Below are 23,887 nucleotides of genomic sequence, written 5' to 3'. Positions count from 1 at the left end.
TAGAAATTTATATTCTCTCTCTCTCTCCCTACAACTATTAATACTTTCTTCACAGTTACATAAATACATTTTTTTTTTTTTTTTTTGGGTGATGCATTTTTGATCCCACGAAATACCAATACATTCTAAAATAAATGCAATTTTTATTCTAATTCTTACTCTATCCTCTACTCCCAAGATGGTTGATTCCAAGTAGTCGACTTTTCCTCCCATCAATTGTAATGTCATTTGGGCAGACTCGCTCTGATGGCTCTGAAAGAGGGAAACACACAGTTCACACTAAATTTTACATTCTCAACATAAAATGATTGAACAATGAATTTCACAATCGCTCCTCTATTCAATAGCACAGCAAATTTTTTAGACATTGCTTTTTAAATGCTGATCTTTTCCTGCTAGTCTATTTGCCAGTTGCTTAGACATTAGGGAAGTACGTGAACTTAATACTCTATTCCATTGTTTTCCTTTACGTAGAAGACTTAACTTAATCGGACTACTGACTACAGAGTGGCAAATATAAATATTAAAAAGTAATCTTCATTTATTTGTAATTTGTTGTTACACTGTAAGCCTGGAAATTTGGGCAACCAATTCCAACTTCACCCCTCTAACTACGAATAAAATTAGTTAATCAAATTTCAACTTAACGGAGCTGACCTTTTATTGATTTTTAGCGAAATAGACACACGACATAAGAAAACCAGTTTTTAGGTTAACTGAAATATCACAAATTGTAGGCTACCTACCTGGTAAACATAGAGGTGACCATCCTTGGCTTTGAAGTAGCGTCTCTTCCATGCATTCCAGAAAGTGGCTTTCCTTTTGCCAGAGGGTAACTTCTCTAAATACCCTTCAATGTTTACATATGATGGCTGCGGAGCCACATTTCGCAGTGGCTCAGGTAACGTGTACAGTCGTCTTAACACTGGGGTCTGAAAAGGAAGGAGTGCTAGTGAGAACAAACTTACATTTTAGGTCTTCAAGAATTCAAATACTATTCCACACATTAATATATTTATGGTGCATGTGTTAAGGCTTCAAAACTATGCTATGTATAATTGTCGAAAATCTTATAGAAAATCTATGCCCGTCTGTCAGTCAACAAATATCAGAGCAAAAGCGGTAAGAGATCTCGAAAAGCGATTTTTTTGGAATCAATTCAGCGTCCCCACAATAGGTTTCTCTCACCCGCTAATCCCTTGAGTTGAAATAGTAGAAATAAACCCATTTCCGGTTTCAACGTTGATCGGTATAGAACAAATATGGTAATATACATCGACAAACAGGTTTCTGGAATCGATTTAGCGTCAAGAAAATTAGGCGAATTTAGTTTTCTTCACGGGAAACCCCTTATCGCTTAAAATAATAATAATAATAATAATAATAATAATAATAATAATAATAATAATAATAATAATAATTACTTTCGTCTGAAACCTTTTTCACATTATTATAAATGGTGCTCAATCAATGAAAATTAGCTATTGGCCGCATGGACACAAGACAATTCGGTTTAACCCTTTCGGGACCTAATGACTAAAGTGACACATACGGGATTGTCACTTACGTAATCCTCTGCTGTGTGAACGTTGATTCACAAAATGGTTGAAAGATAGTTTATACTTTTTTTTTTTTTTTGAGTTTCAAAATACCTTTTTAAATTTGAGCCCAAAGTAAAAAAAAAATCGTGAATTTTTAAATTTTTTCTTTTTTTTTTCAGTATTACTTTCTTCGTTTTAGAGAGAGATCTACTTAGGACTTGTCAGGTATATACTTCATATAAATATCTAATATTTTGGCCCAATTTGACCAACTCACAATCAGTGTTGCCAATTAGGGAAATCAAAATTTTCCTATTTTTCTGTCACAAAATCCAAATGTTCAAATCCAAATCCGTACTTATATGTACGAACGCAAGTCAACTTACGCCAGTCAAACATCAGTCCTTACTGAACAAAAGCAAGTACAGAACGTTATATCGGGTAATTAGGGACGCATAAAAAAACGAATTTAGGTTTTAAACCTTATTATTATTATTTTTTTTTTTTTACTTTTCTGTTTACCATTTTTTTAGAATTACAAACTTCGTTTCTTAGATATTAACATGATATTTTTGTGATATATTAGTGGGGTGCCAAAGTTTATTTTAGGATAGTTTGCGTCTGTTTGGTGGTAGTGTTTCCAGCCATAGAAAATTTTAATTCCCTATTTTAGGGAGAAAATTCGCAAAATATCCCATTTTCCCCCCTCTTGTTGGCTACATTTCCCCCTTGTTAGCTACCTTAGAACAAATATCTGAAAGCCTCTTTTGCCTACACAACGCATCATAGAAAGTTTTGCTTCAATAATTATGGAAGTACAGGTGAGGTTTACAGTAGACCTTGTTCTCTAAGTGGAATGATAATTGTGATTCTTTTCTAGGTAGAATGAGACTTTTTAAATTGCATGCTTAGTTTATTAGATATCGTCATGATTCTTCTATGACATACCTAAGTTTACTTTAGAATAGTTCACGTCTACGTCGTAGAAGTGTTCCCAGCCACAGAAAATTTTAATTCCCGATCTTTGGTGAAAAATTTGGAAAAATTTCCCACTTTCCCCTCTATAATTTCCCTTTTGTTGGCTACATTCGAACAAACGTAACACTATCTGAAAGTCTCATTCTTGGCCTACACAATGCACTACAGAAAGCTTCACTGGAATAATGAGGGAAGCTGCAGCACGTGCATAACCGTTGATTTTTGCTTCTGAGGCGGAAAAAGTGTCAAAATTTTGTCTGTACGATGGGAATTTTTTTCCTGTTTTTGTACGGTAGCCAACGACTTGACGTTTTTACTGTGAGTTGTTGACACACCAAATAGTTTTTTGAAGTGACTTGGACTCATGTGATGACAGTGGTGCCAGCTCAAAAAAAACTTAAAATTCGGTTAGGGAATTTGTGAATTTTATTACCACATTTTCCTTCATAATTTCCCTCCCGTTGGGAACACCGCAATCATGCCATAAAATTAGTACATTCTTTTGAAAAACAAGGTCTTAACCATATCAATCGGGTATACAGTCTCTGAGTTATAATTCATTAACTGAAAGTCTACGAAAACGCCAAAAATAACTAGGTCCCGAAAGGGTTAATAAAGAGTTACGGAAAAGACTTGTCAAATATTTCGTTTGGAGTATTGTACAGACGAAAAAGCAGCAAGGAAATTACGAAAGAGTGATAATAAAACAAACTGAAAGCGTTCAAAATGTGGATGTGAACAAGAATTGAAATAATTGGCTGGGTAGAATTAAATGCAATGATGTGGAAAGTAAAAGAGGGGAAATTCTTAGGTCTAAATTACGACGAGGTTAGCGTAGGACAGCAACATTTTCTATTGACTCGGTGTAGATGGCGCTGAATACTGTGAAAATTGGTAATAAGCTTAGTTTTCTTCTAGAGGAATAATGTTTTTACTGAAAAATCATTGTCGCTTGAAAAAAAAAGTATTTATTTTAAACACACTATTATCATTATTATTATAGTGTTTGCGTGGTTGATGGCGTTGTCGTGAAAGACCGTATCACAGATTACAGTGCACATGCGGTAATTCGGAAAACATGTTTGAGGAAAAAGTTCTTTTTTTCAACGAATAAACCATTATTCAATAAAACAAAGTTTCCTTTGGGAAAAAAGTGAAATGCACGTAGTTTTTCCCAATAGAATGCCATCTATCAATATTAGAAAAATATATTCAGACAAAATTATGTACTTGTATCCGTAGAATCAAAGATGTAAAAATGGGACTCCCATTTGAAATATCAAAGCTACGAGGAAGGACTGTCTCAATATGATATATGTGTGAAAAAAAAAAAAAAAAAAAAAAAAAGAGAAAGAGAGAAAAACTCCATACTGAATTTCCCTTCTACTACTTAGAGATGGGATTGTCAAACCAAGTGAGTATGAATTACGTGTATCAGAAAGCCGTCATATACTAAATTTCATGTTCTTACTGTGTATATCAAACTGTTCAGAGAGCCATACGTCTCTGCAGTCACGCTTTCGAGGTGGATTTCCTAAAGTTGCATAAATGAATGTGATATCCAGAAACGTCATTACATCATCTTTCGAATATATACAAACAGCAGGTAGATTATATATTCAGTTCTTCATATATGCCAAACTTTCATGTTTTCATGTTCAATGGTCTAAAAGCAGCAAATAATAGTAACATCTTCTACCTAATTAGTTTTCCACACACCATGTCCAACCTGTTGAACAGCTTGTTGAGTATCATGAAGTCAAAGCGTGATAATATGTTAATATAATTGTCTAGATGAAATCTGTGAAAGAATTATCCAAATTGGTTAAAAGCTTTTGATATTGTTTCTTAACACACTTTCATAAACCTTTAACTTCAGACATCGAAACATCTTGAGAAATTCTTATCGTATCAAACAGTAATCCAAATAAAATTTTAATATTTTAGAGGGTCCATCCAATGCCGCAAAAGTTACCCCACCCTGCTTTCCCCATAATTTGTAACTTTCGTAAATAACGCTGTTATTGGTGAAAATTAGGTAAATTTCACTTTCTTCAAAAGGAAACTTATAGTTTATTGAATAACTAGCAGCGTTCACCCCGCTTCGCTGCGGTCACCCCGGAACGCAATAAACTTTGTTACTTAGATAATTTTTACTTTTTCGCTTTCAAGTGATATGATAAAAACCATAGAAGATTGCAGTAAATCTTAACATTATATCGCCTGTCATTTATGTTAACCCGCCCCGCTTCGCTGCGGTCATCCCGGTGCTGGCATATTGTAAAAGTGTCTGTAAAAATAAGCAAATCAATTAAAAAATTTTAAACAGAAGATTCAAGCTATTTTCCGCTGTATATCGCCTGTCATTTATGTTAACCCGCCGAGTGACACGGTCATGCGGGTTGCATATAAATACGTTTATTTTTACCTATGATGAACTAATAACAAAGGATTTGTACGTTATGGACACTTGAATGGTCAATTATCTCAAGACACTGGTAATTAAAAATTAAAGTGATATGATAAAAACCATCTAGGGTCCAAATCCTAATAACCCCCCAAAAATGAAAGAAATTGGTTCAGCCGTATTAGCGTGATGAGCGGACAAAATTTTGTACGTTCTCTTTTATATATATAGATGATTTTTCGCTGAAAAAGAAGTTTCTGTCTCAAACATATTTTCCCAATTACAGTAAGTGTTTTACGAGAGTTCCACCTACAATAATAATAATAATAATAATAATAATAATAGTAAACAACTTGCGCTGTTTCCTTTCAAGTTCCTCACTATACCTTCACATGTCCCTTTAGAGAGACAAAGGACGGGAGGACTCAAAGGGGGGTGAATTGCTATAGATGCAAACATTTTCAAATGTTCTTTACATAAAGCAAGACACGATAAACAAATAAAATGTAGGGCTATGCAAAAACGACTATTATGAAAGATAAGAAGACATGAAATAATAAGTTTCGTGATGTTTCCTTTTGTTTTGTAGAAAAATGACACTGGTAACTTTACCTTCCCGATTCCGACTCTCGCTTGATATTCAAGGCAAGTAATTTCTAAACTAACAAGGGACATCACCCAAATATCCGGCTCCGATTTCAATGAAATTTTTCTAGCTGATAGAGGACATATATGTATTATTTGTGATGACAGAAATTTTTGCCATGGTGCTTGGTGCATGTTTTCTATTTTTTTATAATTTTTAAGTGTTGTGATGTGTTTATTAGAGATTACTGCAAAAGTCCCTTACTAACCTTTGTAAACGGAGCGTTAATGAAAGAACAACCATGTAGATACATATAAGGCCTAGGGAGAAGTTGTATGGTAGGTATGATCTTGACGCCAGCCATCTTGAAATCCGCCATTTTGAATTAAGGTTAAGTTTTTTTAAATGGGAATACGGTAATATGATACGTAACTTCGGGCTAGAATTTAATCAGGAAGACAATGGTGAAGCTAGTTTTGAGATACACCCACTTGGGGAAAAGTAACAGGCATTTAATTGTTCACTTACTACGTGCGAAAGTCCCTTACCTCCGCTTCTAACCCGCGTATTAATGATAATGAGTGGATAAAGGCTTCGGTAATACGTATTATGCCTAGAGGGAAGTGATACGGTAAGGGTAGCCTTGACGTCAGCCATCTTGAAATCTGCCATTTTTAATTAAAGTGAAGTTTTGAAAAATGAAAACCATAGCATGTGACACATCATTTTAATAGCAAATTTTCCCAGAAAGCCAATGGTATGCTTACTTTTGTTCTATAGTTAACCAGTATGAATTTAGGACTGCTTCTAATGTGCTCCAAATGTCCATTATTCGATCTTTCAAATTGGCAACACTCCTAATTTTCACCTCATGTTTTAAGATTCCAACTGGCACTTGGCAATTGTTGCCATGGCTCATGCTTTCTAAATTTATGACTTTTTTGGGAAAATTAACTATTAAAATGAGGTGTCACATGCTATGGTTTTCATTTTTCAAAACTTCACTTTAATTCAAAATGGCGGATTTCAAGATGGCTGACGTCAAGGATACCCTTACCGTATCACTTCCCTCTAGGCATAATATGTATTACCGAAGCTTTTATCCACTCATTATCATTAATACGCGGGTTAGAAGCGGAGGTAAGTGACTTTCGCAAGTAGTAAGTGAACAATTAAATGCCTGTTACTTTTCCCCAAGTGGGTGTATCTCAAAACTAGCTTCACCATTGTCTTCCTGATTAAATTCTAGCCCGAAGTTACGTATCATATTACCGTATTCCCATTTATAAAACTTGACCTTAATGCAAAATGGCGGATTTCAAGATGGCTGGCGTCAAGGTCATACCTACTGTAAAGACCTAGTGCGTACGTTATTTAAATTTTGATATGCAAATGTCATATCAAAATCTTTGCATATCAAAATGGAAATTATATGTAAATATGTAACCACATATACTTTATATCAATTCATTTAAATATTTAATCATGCATAATTAGATGTTAAAAGCCAACAAGATGTAAATGCTTCGTAAAGAATTCATATCATTTTCATGGGAAGAGATGTAAGAACTTCGAGTACAAAGTTTTTTTTTTTTTTTCTGGAAGAGCATTTCAAAATTTTCAAACTGAAGTTCAGCAAACTCATAGCCTCCAGCGGAACACACACGAACAGCAACTAAGATGGTACAACTGTTTCCAGCTTACTATGAGTTTCCAGACTAGTTTTTGGACTATTCAGAAATAATTGTATGCTGGACTACAGCTATATGTCAAGGACTAGTGGATGAGAGATGGGTTGGCTACTCTCCAATATAGCGCCGTTCAGTCGTGTACATGGCTATTGTATACTAGTCACACAGCAGTGTTGTTTTTTGGGAACAATAAGGTGCGATAAACTCTCCTGATGACGTATTTTGTCACCTTACCCGCCCTGCCCGCTACGGCTCTAGGCCGGTAAAAACGAAGCTATCGCCAGCTTCAACGCGGAGTAATATGTTTTTAAAATTGTGATTTGGTTTTCGAAAATTTGAGTTTATTCAAATTTAAAAGGTTCTTGGATGCACCCGTTTATAAATTATGATTATTTAACACGGTATGTCACATGTCCGACAGTATCACGTACTCTTTCAGTACGTTTTAACAGTACTATTTACAGGCAGTTGTTTGAACTCGTTGAGCGGTGTTCGTCTGCAAAGATGGAAGGGGTTTTCTGCCCACCAATGTATCCGGAAGACATATATATTAATTAACCACCCCTAAGGTAATGACAGTCATGTATTATAATGTAGGTATATAGTAAATTGTATAATGTTGTTAATCTAAGGTTTGATTTTGCAGCATATTTGTTCAATAAGCAGGGATGAGTGAAATTCAGTAAAAGTTTGTATTGAGATTACACCCCGCTGCAGACTGTGTTTGTGTATAGATGTCACTACCTGTCACGTGAGTTCTCGATGGAAGGGGGAACATGTATTTTTTCTAATATGTTTTGTTTTTCTAATTGTTTAAATAGTCTTCCGGTACATGACATGTGTTGTGTTATATATCAAAATATTCAGAGAAGATCAAGGAATCGTGTAAAGTATGTGAAACTCACCAGAGATTGTATATAAATGTAATATTAGGGCATAACAGTGGTGACCTATTTAGGAATTTCGGTTGTCACCAAAAGAGAGAGAGAACGTTGACCATAAAAAAACCGGTAGACTGAAGGTGAGTCTAGGTTTTTCAAGTTCCAGCGAGCCTAATGACTAGGATCGCAGCAGAGGTCACGACACACTTCGGTTACCGTCAGGAGACACTTCACGTCGCTGAGTGAGACTTTACTTCGTTTGAGTTCTTAGTGGATAGAACATTTCATTTAGTGACATTAGTTTATCATGTCTTTGCTAGTGTAATAGCAACTACTATGACATGTATCATATAGTGCTTAGATAGCAAAAAGGGGAAGTATCTTCTCTATATGACCCCATCGGGAGTGTTTTTTTTTTTTTTTTTTTTAAGTAACTTGCTATAGTTACATATACGTATATATAGTTAGGGGTGTTTCGTTGTACACCAAGACCAACTATTATCAAAGAACATGTACGTATTATAAAGAGATTAGTAACAAGTGTTGGTGGACTCACCGTGTGGCTCACATTTACAATGAGCACACTCCCAACCAGTTTGTTTTGTGTTTAATACACAAATATGTTAGAAGATATGTCATCAGCAGTAACATTTTTTTTTAACCTGTGCATAGCAAATTAGTGCACCACAAACAATTCTTCTTTTAACTTGTGAAAGTTAAATAGTGGGACTTTTTGCACCACAGAGCACCAGATACAGTAAGGCGTGACGAGCCTATGTCACCTTTACTGTAATAGTGATGACAGTAACTCTCAACTTGTAACAGAGAGATATCAATGCAGAGATCGACGAAGACAACGTGATCTTCAAGACTGATCATCAAAAACCGTGATATGTGGGATAAAATTACGTCACGCATATACGGAAGAATGCGTGCAGAGTGGAGGATCCAGACAACAGTGAAGACTGGACTCATGCAGGACATATCTGTGAACACTACAAATTAAATCACGCGTGGACTAGAACTATTGGTATAAGTAAAACATATTGGCCACTAAAATGAGTGTCATTTTTTTTTTCTTTCTTTTCGTGTACAAGTGTTATTTGTAAAATCGAGTGTAAATAGTTCAAATTCAATTCCGCCGAGTATATATTAAATAGTTATGAAAATCTACTTATACGTCTGTTACATACTACAATCCCCGTACGAATCCTGAAGGTTTACTTGCTGCCTGGTGAGTACAAAAATATCTAAAATGTTTTGTGACTTCTGTTCTTTTCAGGTGGACTTCGTTCGGCGACTTCATTTAGCTTACTGCTAATAGTACTCCTTGTTAATGTATTCTGTTGGTTATCATTAGACTCAAGCTCAATGTTACATGAGTCGCTACTATTTCTGTAGCCCATGAGTCGCTTCGAGAGCGTATAATCAGGGTAGGGAAACATGAACTATGAGACCTGTGTAGATCTCAAAATCGGGATTTTCTGTTTAATTTTAAAAGTAGCATAGATCTACATAGGGGCAATTTTGATTATTCTATCAAAATTAAATTTTTGTTTTTTTTTAAGAGTCTCAACATTTTTTTTTTAACTCAGTCTCTACCGCAACCAAACAGTTCATAGTTCATGGAACCCACGAGGACAGACAGTCTTCTCAGGTGCGACGTAAGACTGCTGTCAAATGTAGAGAGAGAGAGACACACCTCACCATCACTGGTACGCCTTCCTCTTCTCTCTACAGAGCCTCACGCAAATTTACATGCTAGACACTTCATGTCGTATGCAGATGTCAGCACACCTGTGCTTGAGAGGTCATGTTACTTTTGGCACCCAAGCCTGATGCTCACCCCCTCTATTTACAATTTTTGACTCCCAAGCGTGGGGCTTGATGGACGCCTCCGTCCATTTTCAATTTTTTGCCACCCAGCCTCCGCCCTTATTCACAATTTTTGCCACCCAGCATTGGGGCTTTTACAATTTTTGGCGCCCAGCGTGGGGCTTTTACAATTTTTGGCGCCCTAGCTTTAGGGGCTAAGCATACGCTAGTAGCGTAAGCCGAAAAAGGGTACCTACCTTGATACACCAACAGAAGTACAAGGGTAGAGCAGTAACTTTTCATTTTTTTTTATTTATTATCTCTTATGCCGCGTGATAGTTTGAAACATAGTCCCCATAGTATCCAAGAACCTTGTTACAGTGTGTTATATTTGTTCTTGAAGAGTGTGTATTATGAGTGAAAATTTTGTGTCATGTGTATTTGCATAAAATTAGGGGGGAAAGATTTTGTGTGTAATAACCATTAGGCAACTTAGAGTTTGTTTTGTTTTTGATTAAATGCCGGTAACGAGAGCTCAGACGCGTAAGATGGAAGAGGAATTTAGATCTGACGTGTACGCTCAGCGTATTGAGCTGGATGAAGATATAATTAGTGATCATGTTACCGTCAATAGCATAGAGATTGAAAATGACATAGATAATATGCGCAGTGAAACAAGCGTTGAAAGAACCACTGAAGATGTAGTAGGTTCAGGAACCGGTGACAGTCACGTACGTTACGGTGACGTCACAGAGAGAGAAAACAGTGACTCAGCTGAAGGACAGTGTGGCCAACCTGTCCAGGAAAACACAGCTGAGGCAACACACAGGGAAAGTGAAGTAGTACCTACCGGAAGTCAAGTCGTAGAGACCGGAAGTGGGCAGTCCGGAGCTCAATTCGTCACGACCGCTGACTTATCGAGGTTACTAAGTGGATTTCTAGATACTATTACGGCAAAAATTGAGCAGTCGAGTGCTAGTATACAATCGAATAGCGAAAAACTTGAAAAGTCTCTAGTAGGGAGAATAGATTCATTTGTAGCAGAAAATAATAGGAAATTTGAGCAATTGAACGAATCAATTGCGTCAGTAAATAGGAGACTTGACACCTCCAACTTGGAGCTGCAGACACAGCTCGTGTGTACAAGTCAAAGGATACAGGCTTCATTAGAACAAGTTAGCGACAGGGTACAGTCTAATGAAGTCTCGATTGAATCCTGTAGTAGTGAGATCCGAAAAGTTGAACAGTCAGTGAAAGATGCTCAAAGTTCACTGACAGTTCAAATCAACGATGTCGAGAATCGATCGAAGGACCTCGGTGATAGGATAGGCGACCTCTCTACCAAACAAACGGACATAGATCAGGCAGTAGAGAACATGCACTTGCGAATGGAGAGAGTCGATCGAAGTATAGATAACATTGTAGGCAGTCAGGCCGAAATTAGAGCTGAACTTCAGACAGTGCAAAGTGAATTTGCACTGAGATCTGAATCCACAGCACAGCTGGGAGACAAAATCAAGGATCTCCGAGATGAAATGTCTCGTGAGATACAAAAAGTAAAACAAAGTTCACGACTCGAGATAGAGACACTACTAACTGCACGAGACGGGTTGTCGTCTCGTTCTAGCGAGAACGAGACACAACAAACAGAGGAGAGAGTAGTTGTCGACAGTGGTCCCAGCACGAGCTATTTGATAGCCCCGCCTGTACTGTTGTCGAGTAATAGTAGGGAACCTGTGCCATCAACATCGCGTGTGGGAGGACACGGAAGCGTTCACACAGTTCAAAGTAGTGGCGAAGCTGCCCAACTTGCCACTGCAATGAACTCGTTTTTGCACAGAGACCTGAAACTACCGACATACAATGGGAATGAGGACGAATCAGCTACCCATAATTATCTAGTCGATTTAGATAATTATTTCGAGCTAACTGGAGTAGCGCCAGAGCATAGACTGAGCTTCTTAACACGCTCGTTAAGAGGAATCAGTCTACAATGGTACAAAGTGATGCAACACAAGATCACCGACTATGCTAGTTTTATAGAGGAATTTAAGAAAAACTACTTAAGCTCCGATCGTTTAGCGTCCTTGCGTGCAACCCTGCTAATGAGTCATTATGACCCTAGAATTTTCAGACAGCCGAGTGAGTACCTTCTCACTCAGCTGCAGAGAAATGCTGTTTTGGACCCTCCCTTGTCCGAACAAAATCTTTTGAAATTACTACCGAGACAGCTTCCTCAGTGGATCTGTAGGTGTTTGATTAGTGCTAAACCACAAAGCATCTCAGAGCTTCTCGCGTTAGTGAATGAAGTACAGTTAACGCACAGGGAGAACGGTAATAACCAGCAGCGTAGAAACATAAACATGATTGAAGTGACAGAAAACAATCAATCAGCAGGGGGGAACTTCAAACGTAACACGAGACGTAACAGGGCACAGCAGGGGCCGTATACTAGAAATAGTAGGGGCAGGCTAGAACGGTCTAATGAGAATAGTGAGCCTAGTAGTAATCCTCGTAATGAATCCCGACAGAATCGGTTCAGGGGGAACGGAACTAGTTCGTACCGAGGTACAAGAGGTAGCAACAGAGGCAATAGAAATAGGCCTAACCACCAGATGAGAAACAGTAGAGACGAACAGATACAAGTTCTTGAAGTGTACGATACACGAGACGAGACTCGGGCAAGTACTTCGAGACAAGTACAGTCCGACAACAATGGGCGTGTCCTGAATGTTTCTCGTAACTGAGGACATTCGGCACACATTTGGAATCCCATTAGCGTGGAATCTCAGGATAGCGATTACACCCCAATGAGGTCGGATGATGTAACTGAATGTGTGCTGGAAATTTCGAGTAGTGATATAGATGAAAATGAGACATTGGTCAAGGAAGTAAATACAAATGCTAGTGAGAATTGTAATCAGTGCCAGGAAATTATTGAGAAAAATCATTTTAAGGAAAATTTAGTAAATTTTGATACAAATAGTGAGAAATTAGAATTAAAATTGAGAAATGGTAACGTAATACTGTTGAATCGAACAGAATATGATCAAGCAAATGCTATTTTTGATAATTTATTAGACACTAGTGATGACCTAGTTGTTAGAAATAATGTGATAACTTTACCTGAAATTGAAGTTATCGTATTCGCTCAGCCGGTACTTGGTTTGTTGGACTCAGGTTCGAGTATCAACGCGATCAGTAGTGAATTGTGGCAAACAGTACAGAATAGTAACCCCAGACCTGCGTTCCTTAGAACGAATAATATGAAAGTAACATCTGCATTCGGAAGTAGTGTGGCTAAGATTCTTGGTCAGATTTTATTGCAAGTAACAATCAATGGAGAAGAGTTTGAAACTGTGTCATTAGTAGTGCAAGGGTTGAATAGAAAGCTGATTCTTGGTTCTCAGTTCTTTGCTGAGACTGACGCTGTGTTAGACTATGGGAGAGGGGTGTTCAGTTTGAAGAAGCCAGTAGAAGTAGATGTAAGTTTCAAAGACGTCGAAATATCAAATGAAGATCTAGTGCTAAGAAATATTGAGGAGATTTTTAGTTTTGATGATCTCGAAGGCGGAGATCCAAATAACGGTTATTCACTTGTAAGAGGTAGACAAGTTGGCAATCATGAGATGGGTACGGAGATAGGGAAGAATAGGCTAATTGAGAGCAACCCACCCGTAAAGTCGCAGGTTAGAGGATACCCGACGCCCACAGAATTGGCCAGAACCGTATTTTCACCAGAAGAGTGGAAAAATTTTCAAACACGCGCGAGTGAGCGTGATATTAAAGAGCACGTAGATGGCTACACTGATCTCACTGATTCTCAGAGAGCAGAACTCACCTCCCTCCTCATAAGACATAAACAGCTGTTTGATGAGAGACCCGGTTGCATTAGAGGTTATGAACATGAGATACATCTAACTGACACAAAACCGATTCGTTCGAAAATGTTCCCGTTTGCACATTGTTATCAGAATCAGGTCAGGAATGAGATTAATCGTTTTCTAGCATGGGGAATAGTGAAAAAGGCTGCCACGCCTTATAGCAATTCAATAGTAGTAGTACCGAAGAAGAATGGGAAGTTACGCCTTTGTATCGACGGGCGCCCTCTTTCGCGGGTCACTTTGGCAGAAACAGACCAACCAATCCCCGCCATTGATGTTTTACAAGAGTTGAGCGACAAAAATATTTTTTCTGTTTTCGATGCAGTCGATTTTTTCTTTCAAGTACGTGTAAAAGAGGAATTTCAGAAGTATCTAGGATTTGTGCACGAAGGCATTTCATATTGCTTCGTCAGACTACCATTTGGGACAAAGACGTCTCTGTCTTCCTGTATAAGGGCACTTGATTTAGTTCTAGGAGATGATGTAAAGAGCTTTTGTCAAACATACGTCGATGACCTAGCGGTAGGCTCATACAATTTTACACAGCATTTAGACCATCTAGACCAAGTTTTCACTAGGCTGGAAACTGGCGGAATAACGCTCAGATTAAAGAAATGTGTTTTTGCACGCACACATGTCAAACTTTTAGGTTTCGAGTTGTCTGCTGAAGGAATCAGAAAAGACAGGAAAAAGATGGAGAAAGTAGTAAATTTTAGACCTCCAAAGACGGTGAAGGAAGTTAGACAGTTGATAGGTTTCCTCCAACATTATCGTCCCTTCAGTAATCGTTATTCTGAGGTACTAATTCCACTTTTTGATCTTCTGAAGAAGAATACGAAATTTAAATGGGAGAAAGTGCATGATGATGCCTTGGTAAAAATAAAAGAGATTTTTCAAGAAGAAATCGTTTTAAAGAAACCACTTCCTGATAAAGAATTCATTTTAGAAGTGGATGCCAGTGATAGGAGTTGTAATAGTATCCTATATCAGATAGACGACAATGGTGAAGATAGGATCATTGGGATGTCTTCAAAAGTATTCAATAGTGCGCAGAGGGCGTACTCGATTACTGAGAAGGAACTTTTGAGCTTAGTAGAGGGTGTCGCTAAATTCAAATATTATTTGATAGGAAGGAAATTTAGAGTTCGCAGCGATCACTTATCATTGAAGTTCATTTTACATTGTCGATTGACGAATCAACGTATCACACGTTGGGCCTTAGGGCTCGCGAATCTAGATTTTTCATTCGAATTTGTTCGATCAAGAGACAATAAAGCGGATTATCATTCACGCTACCCAGCGCAGTCTAGTAACGTGACAAATTTTGACAGTAAGCCTGTGTTACGCGAGACATTAATGTCATTGTTAGAGGAAGTTCCGTGTGAACTTCGGAAGTTAATTGCAGTGTTGCCAGAACTGCAATCGTCAGATGCCTTTTACGGTCCTCTGAAGAAGGCGACACAGAGTGCCGAAACGTCGAAGAAAATAAAAAGTCAGCATCACGAATATATATTGTTTAGTGGAAGATTATGTAAAAGAGATAAGGATGGTGTAAAGATTTGTATACCAGAAGTTTTGGTTCGACCACTTCTGCAGTACCACCACGATGAAAGTGGGCACCTATCCGCTTCGAAGCTGATACCACAGCTCGTCGAAACATACACTTGGCCAAAAATGAGAGAGCAGATAAGGAAATACTGCGGGTCATGTGTCATTTGTCAGAAGGCTACTGCCCCACACACCTACTTGTGTGGGCCACTAAACTCTATTATTCCTGAGAAGCCTGGTGTGTTCATCGCCGCAGATTTCTGTGGACCACTAGTGCGAGGTATAGGTGGTGTCCAATACATACTTGTATTTGTTGACATTTTCTCTAAATTAATTGGTCTTTTCGCATGTCGTCGCGCAAACACACACACAGCCTTACAGAAGTTGAGACAGTTTCTCAAACTGTGTCCGCGAGCTGAAATTCTATTGACGGACCACGGTTCTCAATTCTGCAGTAATCAGTGGAAGAGAGAGATTCAGGCCTTAGGACTGAAACATTACATGTCTACTGCCTATTACCCTCAAGCGGAACCTGCAGAGACAGTAGTGAAAAGTACAACCAGGATGTTGAGAAAGTATTGCCATAACAATCAACGTTATTGGCCAAGACATTTAAGTAAAGTAGAAAGATGCTTGAATAGTGCTAAACATCTTAGTACAGGGTTTTCAGCTTATGAGCTGCATCTGGGAGTTTCGTCCACTGCTGACGTTGCCAGAATATTTGAAATACCCGAAGTTGAACGGCCAGTAGATAAGGATTACTTCGTGGAAGTAGCACACAAGAACTTGAAGAAGAATGCAGCAGCCAGGAAGAAATACTTCGATGCTCATCATACTTTAGTACAATATGGTGTAGGACAGCTAGTGCTAGCACGTGTATTTCCGAAATCTGATGCTTTGGCCGGAATTTCGAAGAATATATTACTGATGTACTCTGGACCCTGGTTGATCCTCTCTAAAACTGACAAGAATGTGTATACTCTCGCTGACCCACAGACTAAAGTGGCAGTGATGAAAAGAAACGCTTACTTGCTTAAGCGGTATAGAGAAAGAGAACCTGAAAGTCAGAGAAAAATACCAGCAACTGAAGAAGAGATTGCTGAAACACCGAAGAAGAACTGAGCTCTTCGTGTTATACTCATGTAAATATTTTGTTTTACGTGTAACATTAATAGTTGAAACCTTTGTGTATGTATTATGCCATTAGATTATTATAGGAACAAGTTTTCTTTCATGTTTTTATTATGTGTTAATCAGTATTGTTGTGTTAAAGTATTTTCTATTACGTCCGCACTTATTGTATATACTTGTGTGTAATGATGTATTTCGATAAGCTTTGATAGCTAAAGTATCTTTACTCTCAAAACGTATCGAAAGGGGGGAATTTGTAAAGACCTAGTGCGTACGTTATTTAAATTTTGATATGCAAATGTCATATCAAAATCTTTGCATATCAAAATGGAAATTATATGTAAATATGTAACCACATATACTTTATATCAATTCATTTAAATATTTAATCATGCATAATTAGATGTTAAAAGCCAACAAGATGTAAATGCTTCGTAAAGAATTCATATCATTTTCATGGGAAGAGATGTAAGAACTTCGAGTACAAAGTTTTTTTTTTTTTTTCTGGAAGAGCATTTCAAAATTTTCAAACTGAAGTTCAGCAAACTCATAGCCTCCAGCGGAACACACACGAACAGCAACTAAGATGGTACAACTGTTTCCAGCTTACTATGAGTTTCCAGACTAGTTTTTGGACTATTCAGAAATAATTGTATGCTGGACTACAGCTATATGTCAAGGACTAGTGGATGAGAGATGGGTTGGCTACTCTCCAATATAGCGCCGTTCAGTCGTGTACATGGCTATTGTATACTAGTCACACAGCAGTGTTGTTTTTTGGGAACAATAAGGTGCGATAAACTCTCCTGATGACGTATTTTGTCACCTTACCCGCCCTGCCCGCTACGGCTCTAGGCCGGTAAAAACGAAGCTATCGCCAGCTTCAACGCGGAGTAATATGTTTTTAAAATTGTGATTTGGTTTTCGAAAATTTGAGTTTATTCAAATTTAAAAGGTTCTTGGATGCACCCGTTTATAAATTATGATTATTTAACACGGTATGTCACATGTCCGACAGTATCACGTACTCTTTCAGTACGTTTTAACAGTACTATTTACAGGCAGTTGTTTGAACTCGTTGAGCGGTGTTCGTCTGCAAAGATGGAAGGGGTTTTCTGCCCACCAATGTATCCGGAAGACATATATATTAATTAACCACCCCTAAGGTAATGACAGTCATGTATTATAATGTAGGTATATAGTAAATTGTATAATGTTGTTAATCTAAGGTTTGATTTTGCAGCATATTTGTTCAATAAGCAGGGATGAGTGAAATTCAGTAAAAGTTTGTATTGAGATTACACCCCGCTGCAGACTGTGTTTGTGTATAGATGTCACTACCTGTCACGTGAGTTCTCGATGGAAGGGGGAACATGTATTTTTTCTAATATGTTTTGTTTTTCTAATTGTTTAAATAGTCTTCCGGTACATGACATGTGTTGTGTTATATATCAAAATATTCAGAGAAGATCAAGGAATCGTGTAAAGTATGTGAAACTCACCAGAGATTGTATATAAATGTAATATTAGGGCATAACAGTGGTGACCTATTTAGGAATTTCGGTTGTCACCAAAAGAGAGAGAGAACGTTGACCATAAAAAAACCGGTAGACTGAAGGTGAGTCTAGGTTTTTCAAGTTCCAGCGAGCCTAATGACTAGGATCGCAGCAGAGGTCACGACACACTTCGGTTACCGTCAGGAGACACTTCACGTCGCTGAGTGAGACTTTACTTCGTTTGAGTTCTTAGTGGATAGAACATTTCATTTAGTGACATTAGTTTATCATGTCTTTGCTAGTGTAATAGCAACTACTATGACATGTATCATATAGTGCTTAGATAGCAAAAAGGGGAAGTATCTTCTCTATATGACCCCATCGGGAGTGTTTTTTTTTTTTTTTTTTTTTTTAAAGTAACTTGCTATAGTTACATATACGTATATATAGTTAGGGGTGTTTCGTTGTACACCAAGACCAACTATTATCAAAGAACATGTACGTATTATAAAGAGATTAGTAACAAGTGTTGGTGGACTCACCGTGTGGCTCACATTTACAATGAGCACACTCCCAACCAGTTTGTTTTGTGTTTAATACACAAATATGTTAGAAGATATGTCATCAGCAGTAACATTTTTTTTTAACCTGTGCATAGCAAATTAGTGCACCACAAACAATTCTTCTTTTAACTTGTGAAAGTTAAATAGTGGGACTTTTTGCACCACAGAGCACCAGATACAGTAAGGCGTGACGAGCCTATGTCACCTTTACTGTAATAGTGATGACAGTAACTCTCAACTTGTAACAGAGAGATATCAATGCAGAGATCGACGAAGACAACGTGATCTTCAAGACTGATCATCAAAAACCGTGATATGTGGGATAAAATTACGTCACGCATATACGGAAGAATGCGTGCAGAGTGGAGGATCCAGACAACAGTGAAGACTGGACTCATGCAGGACATATCTGTGAACACTACAAATTAAATCACGCGTGGACTAGAACTATTGGTATAAGTAAAACATATTGGCCACTAAAATGAGTGTCATTTTTTTTTTCTTTCTTTTCGTGTACAAGTGTTATTTGTAAAATCGAGTGTAAATAGTTCAAATTCAATTCCGCCGAGTATATATTAAATAGTTATGAAAATCTACTTATACGTCTGTTACATACTACAATCCCCGTACGAATCCTGAAGGTTTACTTGCTGCCTGGTGAGTACAAAAATATCTAAAATGTTTTGTGACTTCTGTTCTTTTCAGGTGGACTTCGTTCGGCGACTTCATTTAGCTTACTGCTAATAGTACTCCTTGTTAATGTATTCTGTTGGTTATCATTAGACTCAAGCTCAATGTTACATGAGTCGCTACTATTTCTGTAGCCCATGAGTCGCTTCGAGAGCGTACAATCAGGGTAGGGAAACATGAACTATGAGACCTGTGTAGATCTCAAAATCGGGATTTTCTGTTTAATTTTAAAAGTAGCATAGATCTACATAGGGGCAATTTTGATTATTCTATCAAAATTAAATTTTTGTTTTTTTTTAAGAGTCTCAACATTTTTTTTTTAACTCAGTCTCTACCGCAACCAAACAGTTCATAGTTCATGGAACCCACGAGGACAGACAGTCTTCTCAGGTGCGACGTAAGACTGCTGTCAAATGTAGAGAGAGAGAGACACACCTCACCATCACTGGTACGCCTTCCTCTTCTCTCTACAGAGCCTCACGCAAATTTACATGCTAGACACTTCATGTCGTATGCAGATGTCAGCACACCTGTGCTTGAGAGGTCATGTTACTTTTGGCACCCAAGCCTGATGCTCACCCCCTCTATTTACAATTTTTGACTCCCAAGCGTGGGGCTTGATGGACGCCTCCGTCCATTTTCAATTTTTTGCCACCCAGCCTCCGCCCTTATTCACAATTTTTGCCACCCAGCATTGGGGCTTTTACACTACCATACAACTTCCCCCTAGGCCTTATATGTATCTACGTTGTTGTTTCATTAACGCTCCGTTTACAAAGGTTAGTAAGGGACTTCTGTATTAATCTCTAATAAACACATCACAACACTTAAAAATTATAAAAAAATAGAAAACATGCGCCATGGCAAAAATTTCTGTCATCTCAAATAATACATATATGTCCTCTATCAGCTAGAAAAATTTCATTGAAATCGGAGCCGGACAATTGGGTGACGTCCCTTGTAAGGAAAATATCGGAGATAAGTTTCCACTCTAAGAAAATTTAATATTCTGATTAGAACTTTCCCGCAGAACAGTTTTTATTTTTCTAAAAAAAATAAAATAAAATACCACCAAAATAGAGGTTAGTTAACGACGGAAATGCTTCAGGACTGCATCGATTTTTCGTGTTGAACAGTACGTTTAAGAAAATCGCTTCTTTTTCGTAATCAGAAGCAATCATTTTTAAAATGACCTAAAACAAGAGTGGTTAAAATTGTCACCTCTACACAGGAGGAAAGATTTTTTAAAAAGTAATTTTAAGCCTCAGTATTTGTTTATCAACTCTCTACTAACACAAAGTTACGGGCTAGAAACGATCCCTAAAACGTTAAATAGAAAAAAACTTTTTTAAAAAAAAGAAAAAAATAATGAGACGTGCCAAATCTGCACAAAATTTGGAATCGACGAGTGAAAAAGGCACGTTTCTAGGGCATGGTTTCCGAGATCTCACTGTTGAGTGAAATTGGTCAACAATATGAAAGTAGCACTTTAATATGGAGATAGTAGTAATAACACAGTGAACAACACTAATATTTATTTCCACGAATTTAGGAATCTAATCCCAAAAATGTTGGATGCAAATTCGGTAAATTCAACATCGCGGTCGCAAAGCAACAAAGAAACTGAAACGAAATAATGACGTGAAAACATAGCATTCATTGTCATACTACCGACAAAGTAAGAGTCTAAAAATCAAATGAAATCTTATTTTTACGTCCAACGGTTATGCCGGTTAGGCTGAAGGAGACAGTGATGATGAGAGATGAATGAAATGGTGGAATGAAGAAAGTGGGAGGAAACGGGAGAGCCCCGGGAAAACCACGAGTACGGTGTCTGTCCACTACAAAGTCTACACGGCGCGAGCTGCGATCGAACCAGGGAAAAGTAGGAGTCTAATTCAATGTAGCCGAGTCAATGGCAAAGATAATTTTATCAACTAAAATTGTAATGAGAGAATTTTATTATATACAATACAAATACTGCATTTACTAGCACAAATTTTAAGAATTCCAGTCCAAATGGGTAAGAAGAAACACGCGTATTATCACAAGTTTCTTCTGACCCACTAAATATCATGAAAGAATGAAATTTCGTATATTGAGACATACACAGATTACGAATCTCACTAATTTATACGAATGCTTTTCTTTTTTCTTTTTTTTTTTTTTTTTAATGATTGGATATAAAGGTACGAAATTTTATGTATAATATTTCTTGCCATAGAGAATAGAAATATGCTTTATTTGCGAGTATTTAAAATAGAATTTAGATTTGTGGGCTTTCGGCAGCTATGACCATATAGCCCGTCACGTATGGGGATAACGTCCGTCGGCGAACATATTATCCAGGGAAAGGGAAGGAAGAAAGCATTGTGACAGGAAGGAAGCGGCCTGGGACCTAGAAGTTAGATACCACACCAGCATTTGCCTGGTGCGGATGAGGAAAACAGGACAAACTCATTCAGGAGGCTGGACTGAAAAAGCTTTCAATACATAGAATACGCATATCTCGTATGCACGAATTTTAATGCCTTGGAAGTGCCATCCTAACGGACGGGGAAAGAGATAGTTTTACTATTATGACAGGTATCTTCTCAACCTTAAACGTAGGAAAACGTAAATTTAATGAAGGGGGGGGGGATTTGTTTGAGAGAAAAATTCAATAATTTGTCCGAATTTAATATGGAAGACTCAAAGAGACTGGGAAAGAAAACATTGCTTGCATTGCAAATATTAAACATAAGCAGTTAAATGCAAGGGCAATATTTTAAATTTATTTCAACAAACTTAACTCCATTAAATCAGGTTCAAAAACTTGCTGCTCATTTAGTTTTTAGCAAAAAACTACTTTTTTTTTTCAGGTAAGCAAAATCGGTGTCGGTGCTTTCCATGCGTTATTTATTTACTTTCTTTTTATGTTTTTCTTTTCTTTTTTTTTTTTTGTGCTAAATTATTGACTGACTTTTCTTCAATTGTGTTAAAATATCCTGCATATTTGCTGTCAAAATCTCATCATCTACTATTCGAGATTTAATCATTTTTCTATTCATTTTCATCCTTCATTCACTTTTCCCTGACACTATTCATAAGTTATATCAAACGAGTTCAACCAAACTCATCCGATCGGAATCAAGCGTGGTATCGCAGTAGACCCTCATCTGTTATATAAGCGTATGAAATATTATATTCTGCAGGCTTTCAGTTCGAGTTATGGACAGTCAGATATTGACGCACATTTTCGAAGGAGAAAAAAAAAAAAAAAAAAAAACTACCGAACTCAAATCAAGATCTGATTATGGTAAATTTTCACCTGCTATATAAAATGTTATGTGCGAAATGTTTGAAAATAAAATATGTAAAATATTATGGGTCTGCAACCTGTTAGTTTCCAAGTGATGCACAATCAAAGTTCTAAGCAAATTAATTAGTTATAATAAAAAAGCATGATTAATATTATCTAAATACTAATTAAAAGTCAGTCTGGGACAGAAAAAAAAATAAAATGAGGGACGGTCTTTTACGACTATGAGTATTTCGCTTGTAAAGTAATTCCAGTAAAATACAGTTTTCTATCTTTAATGCTACTATGGGAATGCAGTATGACCTCCAAGATTTTCTAGCGAAAACTTGGCACTATGTACTTGAAAAATGTTCAAGTAAATATGCTGTTAATTATGGAACAGCGAACGAGGAAAACCACTTGGTAAGTTCTAAAATCAATACTTGCTTACTACTGCATTAAAGTGCCACGCACTCTTTCTTCCCCAGTTAATAAATCTCAGTGGGATGAATGAATTATTGAGCTTCGTAATCGAAGCACTCTGCTCCACTACAAGTTTGCGCTTGGAATTCTGAACCAGATCTTTGCCTTGATTTTATCAACCGACAGTACTGAGGCAGAGTGTCTTACACAATGAAAAAAAAAAAAAAAAGCTACTACTTTTTGTGTATTTGTTGCATGAGGGATGTACGATTTGCTTAAATATATAGATTGGATGAAAAGTAGTGGCAACATTGGTCTCACATCAGGAAGTTGTCTCAGCACTACAAGATTTCCGTAGGTGATAAGGGAACGTGAGGCGATGAACTATAGTGAGTGGAAACGATTGTGTGTTCAATAAAAAATGGGAATAAAGCAAGAAATCCTGAAATATGCAAATGAAAGGTCAGTACATATTTAAATGTTGCATGTAGGGAGTTCGATGAGAAAACAAATCCCCATGTGAACATAGAACGAGAAAATGAGTAGAATACAACGAATCGTTCATATGTGTTTTACCTCAAATTACAATATTATAAATTATTCCAAGTTCGATTACAATTATGCATAAATCCCAGAAACACAGCAGTGGCGCAACCCCACAGGGTCCAACCGGTTCCGGAAACCCCCAAATTCCCTACATACATTTGTACATTTGTACTCAGCATACATTCGTACATTTTTTCAATAAACCTATGCTTGTTCAATAGGGAAATAATTGATGTAGCATGAAAATTTGATCTTACATTTCATGTGTATTTTTTTTTTTTTTTTAAATAGAGGTGGGAGTATTTTACAATTACTTATCGTCTCTTCAAGTTCAGAATAATACCCGTTCGATATTATATAGATGTAGTGGCTTATAGTATTGGTCTCCCCAACAAAAAATTCTGGGTGCGCGCCTGATCTGAAGACA

The 23,887-nt window shown here is 37.3% G+C and overlaps 1 protein-coding gene across 5 annotated transcripts in view; it reads right to left on the bottom strand.

Annotated features, from left to right (window-relative positions):
• Positions 1-23,887, bottom strand: part of LOC145688374 (uncharacterized) — a 726,484-nt gene that overhangs the window by 46,283 nt on the left and 656,314 nt on the right. For all 5 annotated transcript variants that reach the window (XM_081762541.1, XM_081762538.1, XM_081762537.1 and 2 more), the window contains 2 exons: positions 747-932; positions 160-252 (listed from right to left, as the gene is read on the bottom strand). In XM_081762541.1, the coding sequence (XP_081618667.1) occupies positions 160-252; positions 747-932 (279 nt within the window). The remainder of the gene's footprint in view (positions 1-159; positions 253-746; positions 933-23,887) is intronic.

Source organism: Thermobia domestica, chromosome 6, assembly GCF_964235325.1.
Source record: "Thermobia domestica chromosome 6, izTheDome1.hap1.1, whole genome shotgun sequence".
In the NCBI taxonomy this organism is placed as follows: domain Eukaryota; kingdom Metazoa; phylum Arthropoda; class Insecta; order Zygentoma; family Lepismatidae; genus Thermobia; species Thermobia domestica.
The sequence above is the reverse complement of the archived record's forward strand: the minus strand, read 5'-3'. Positions and strand labels throughout refer to the sequence as shown.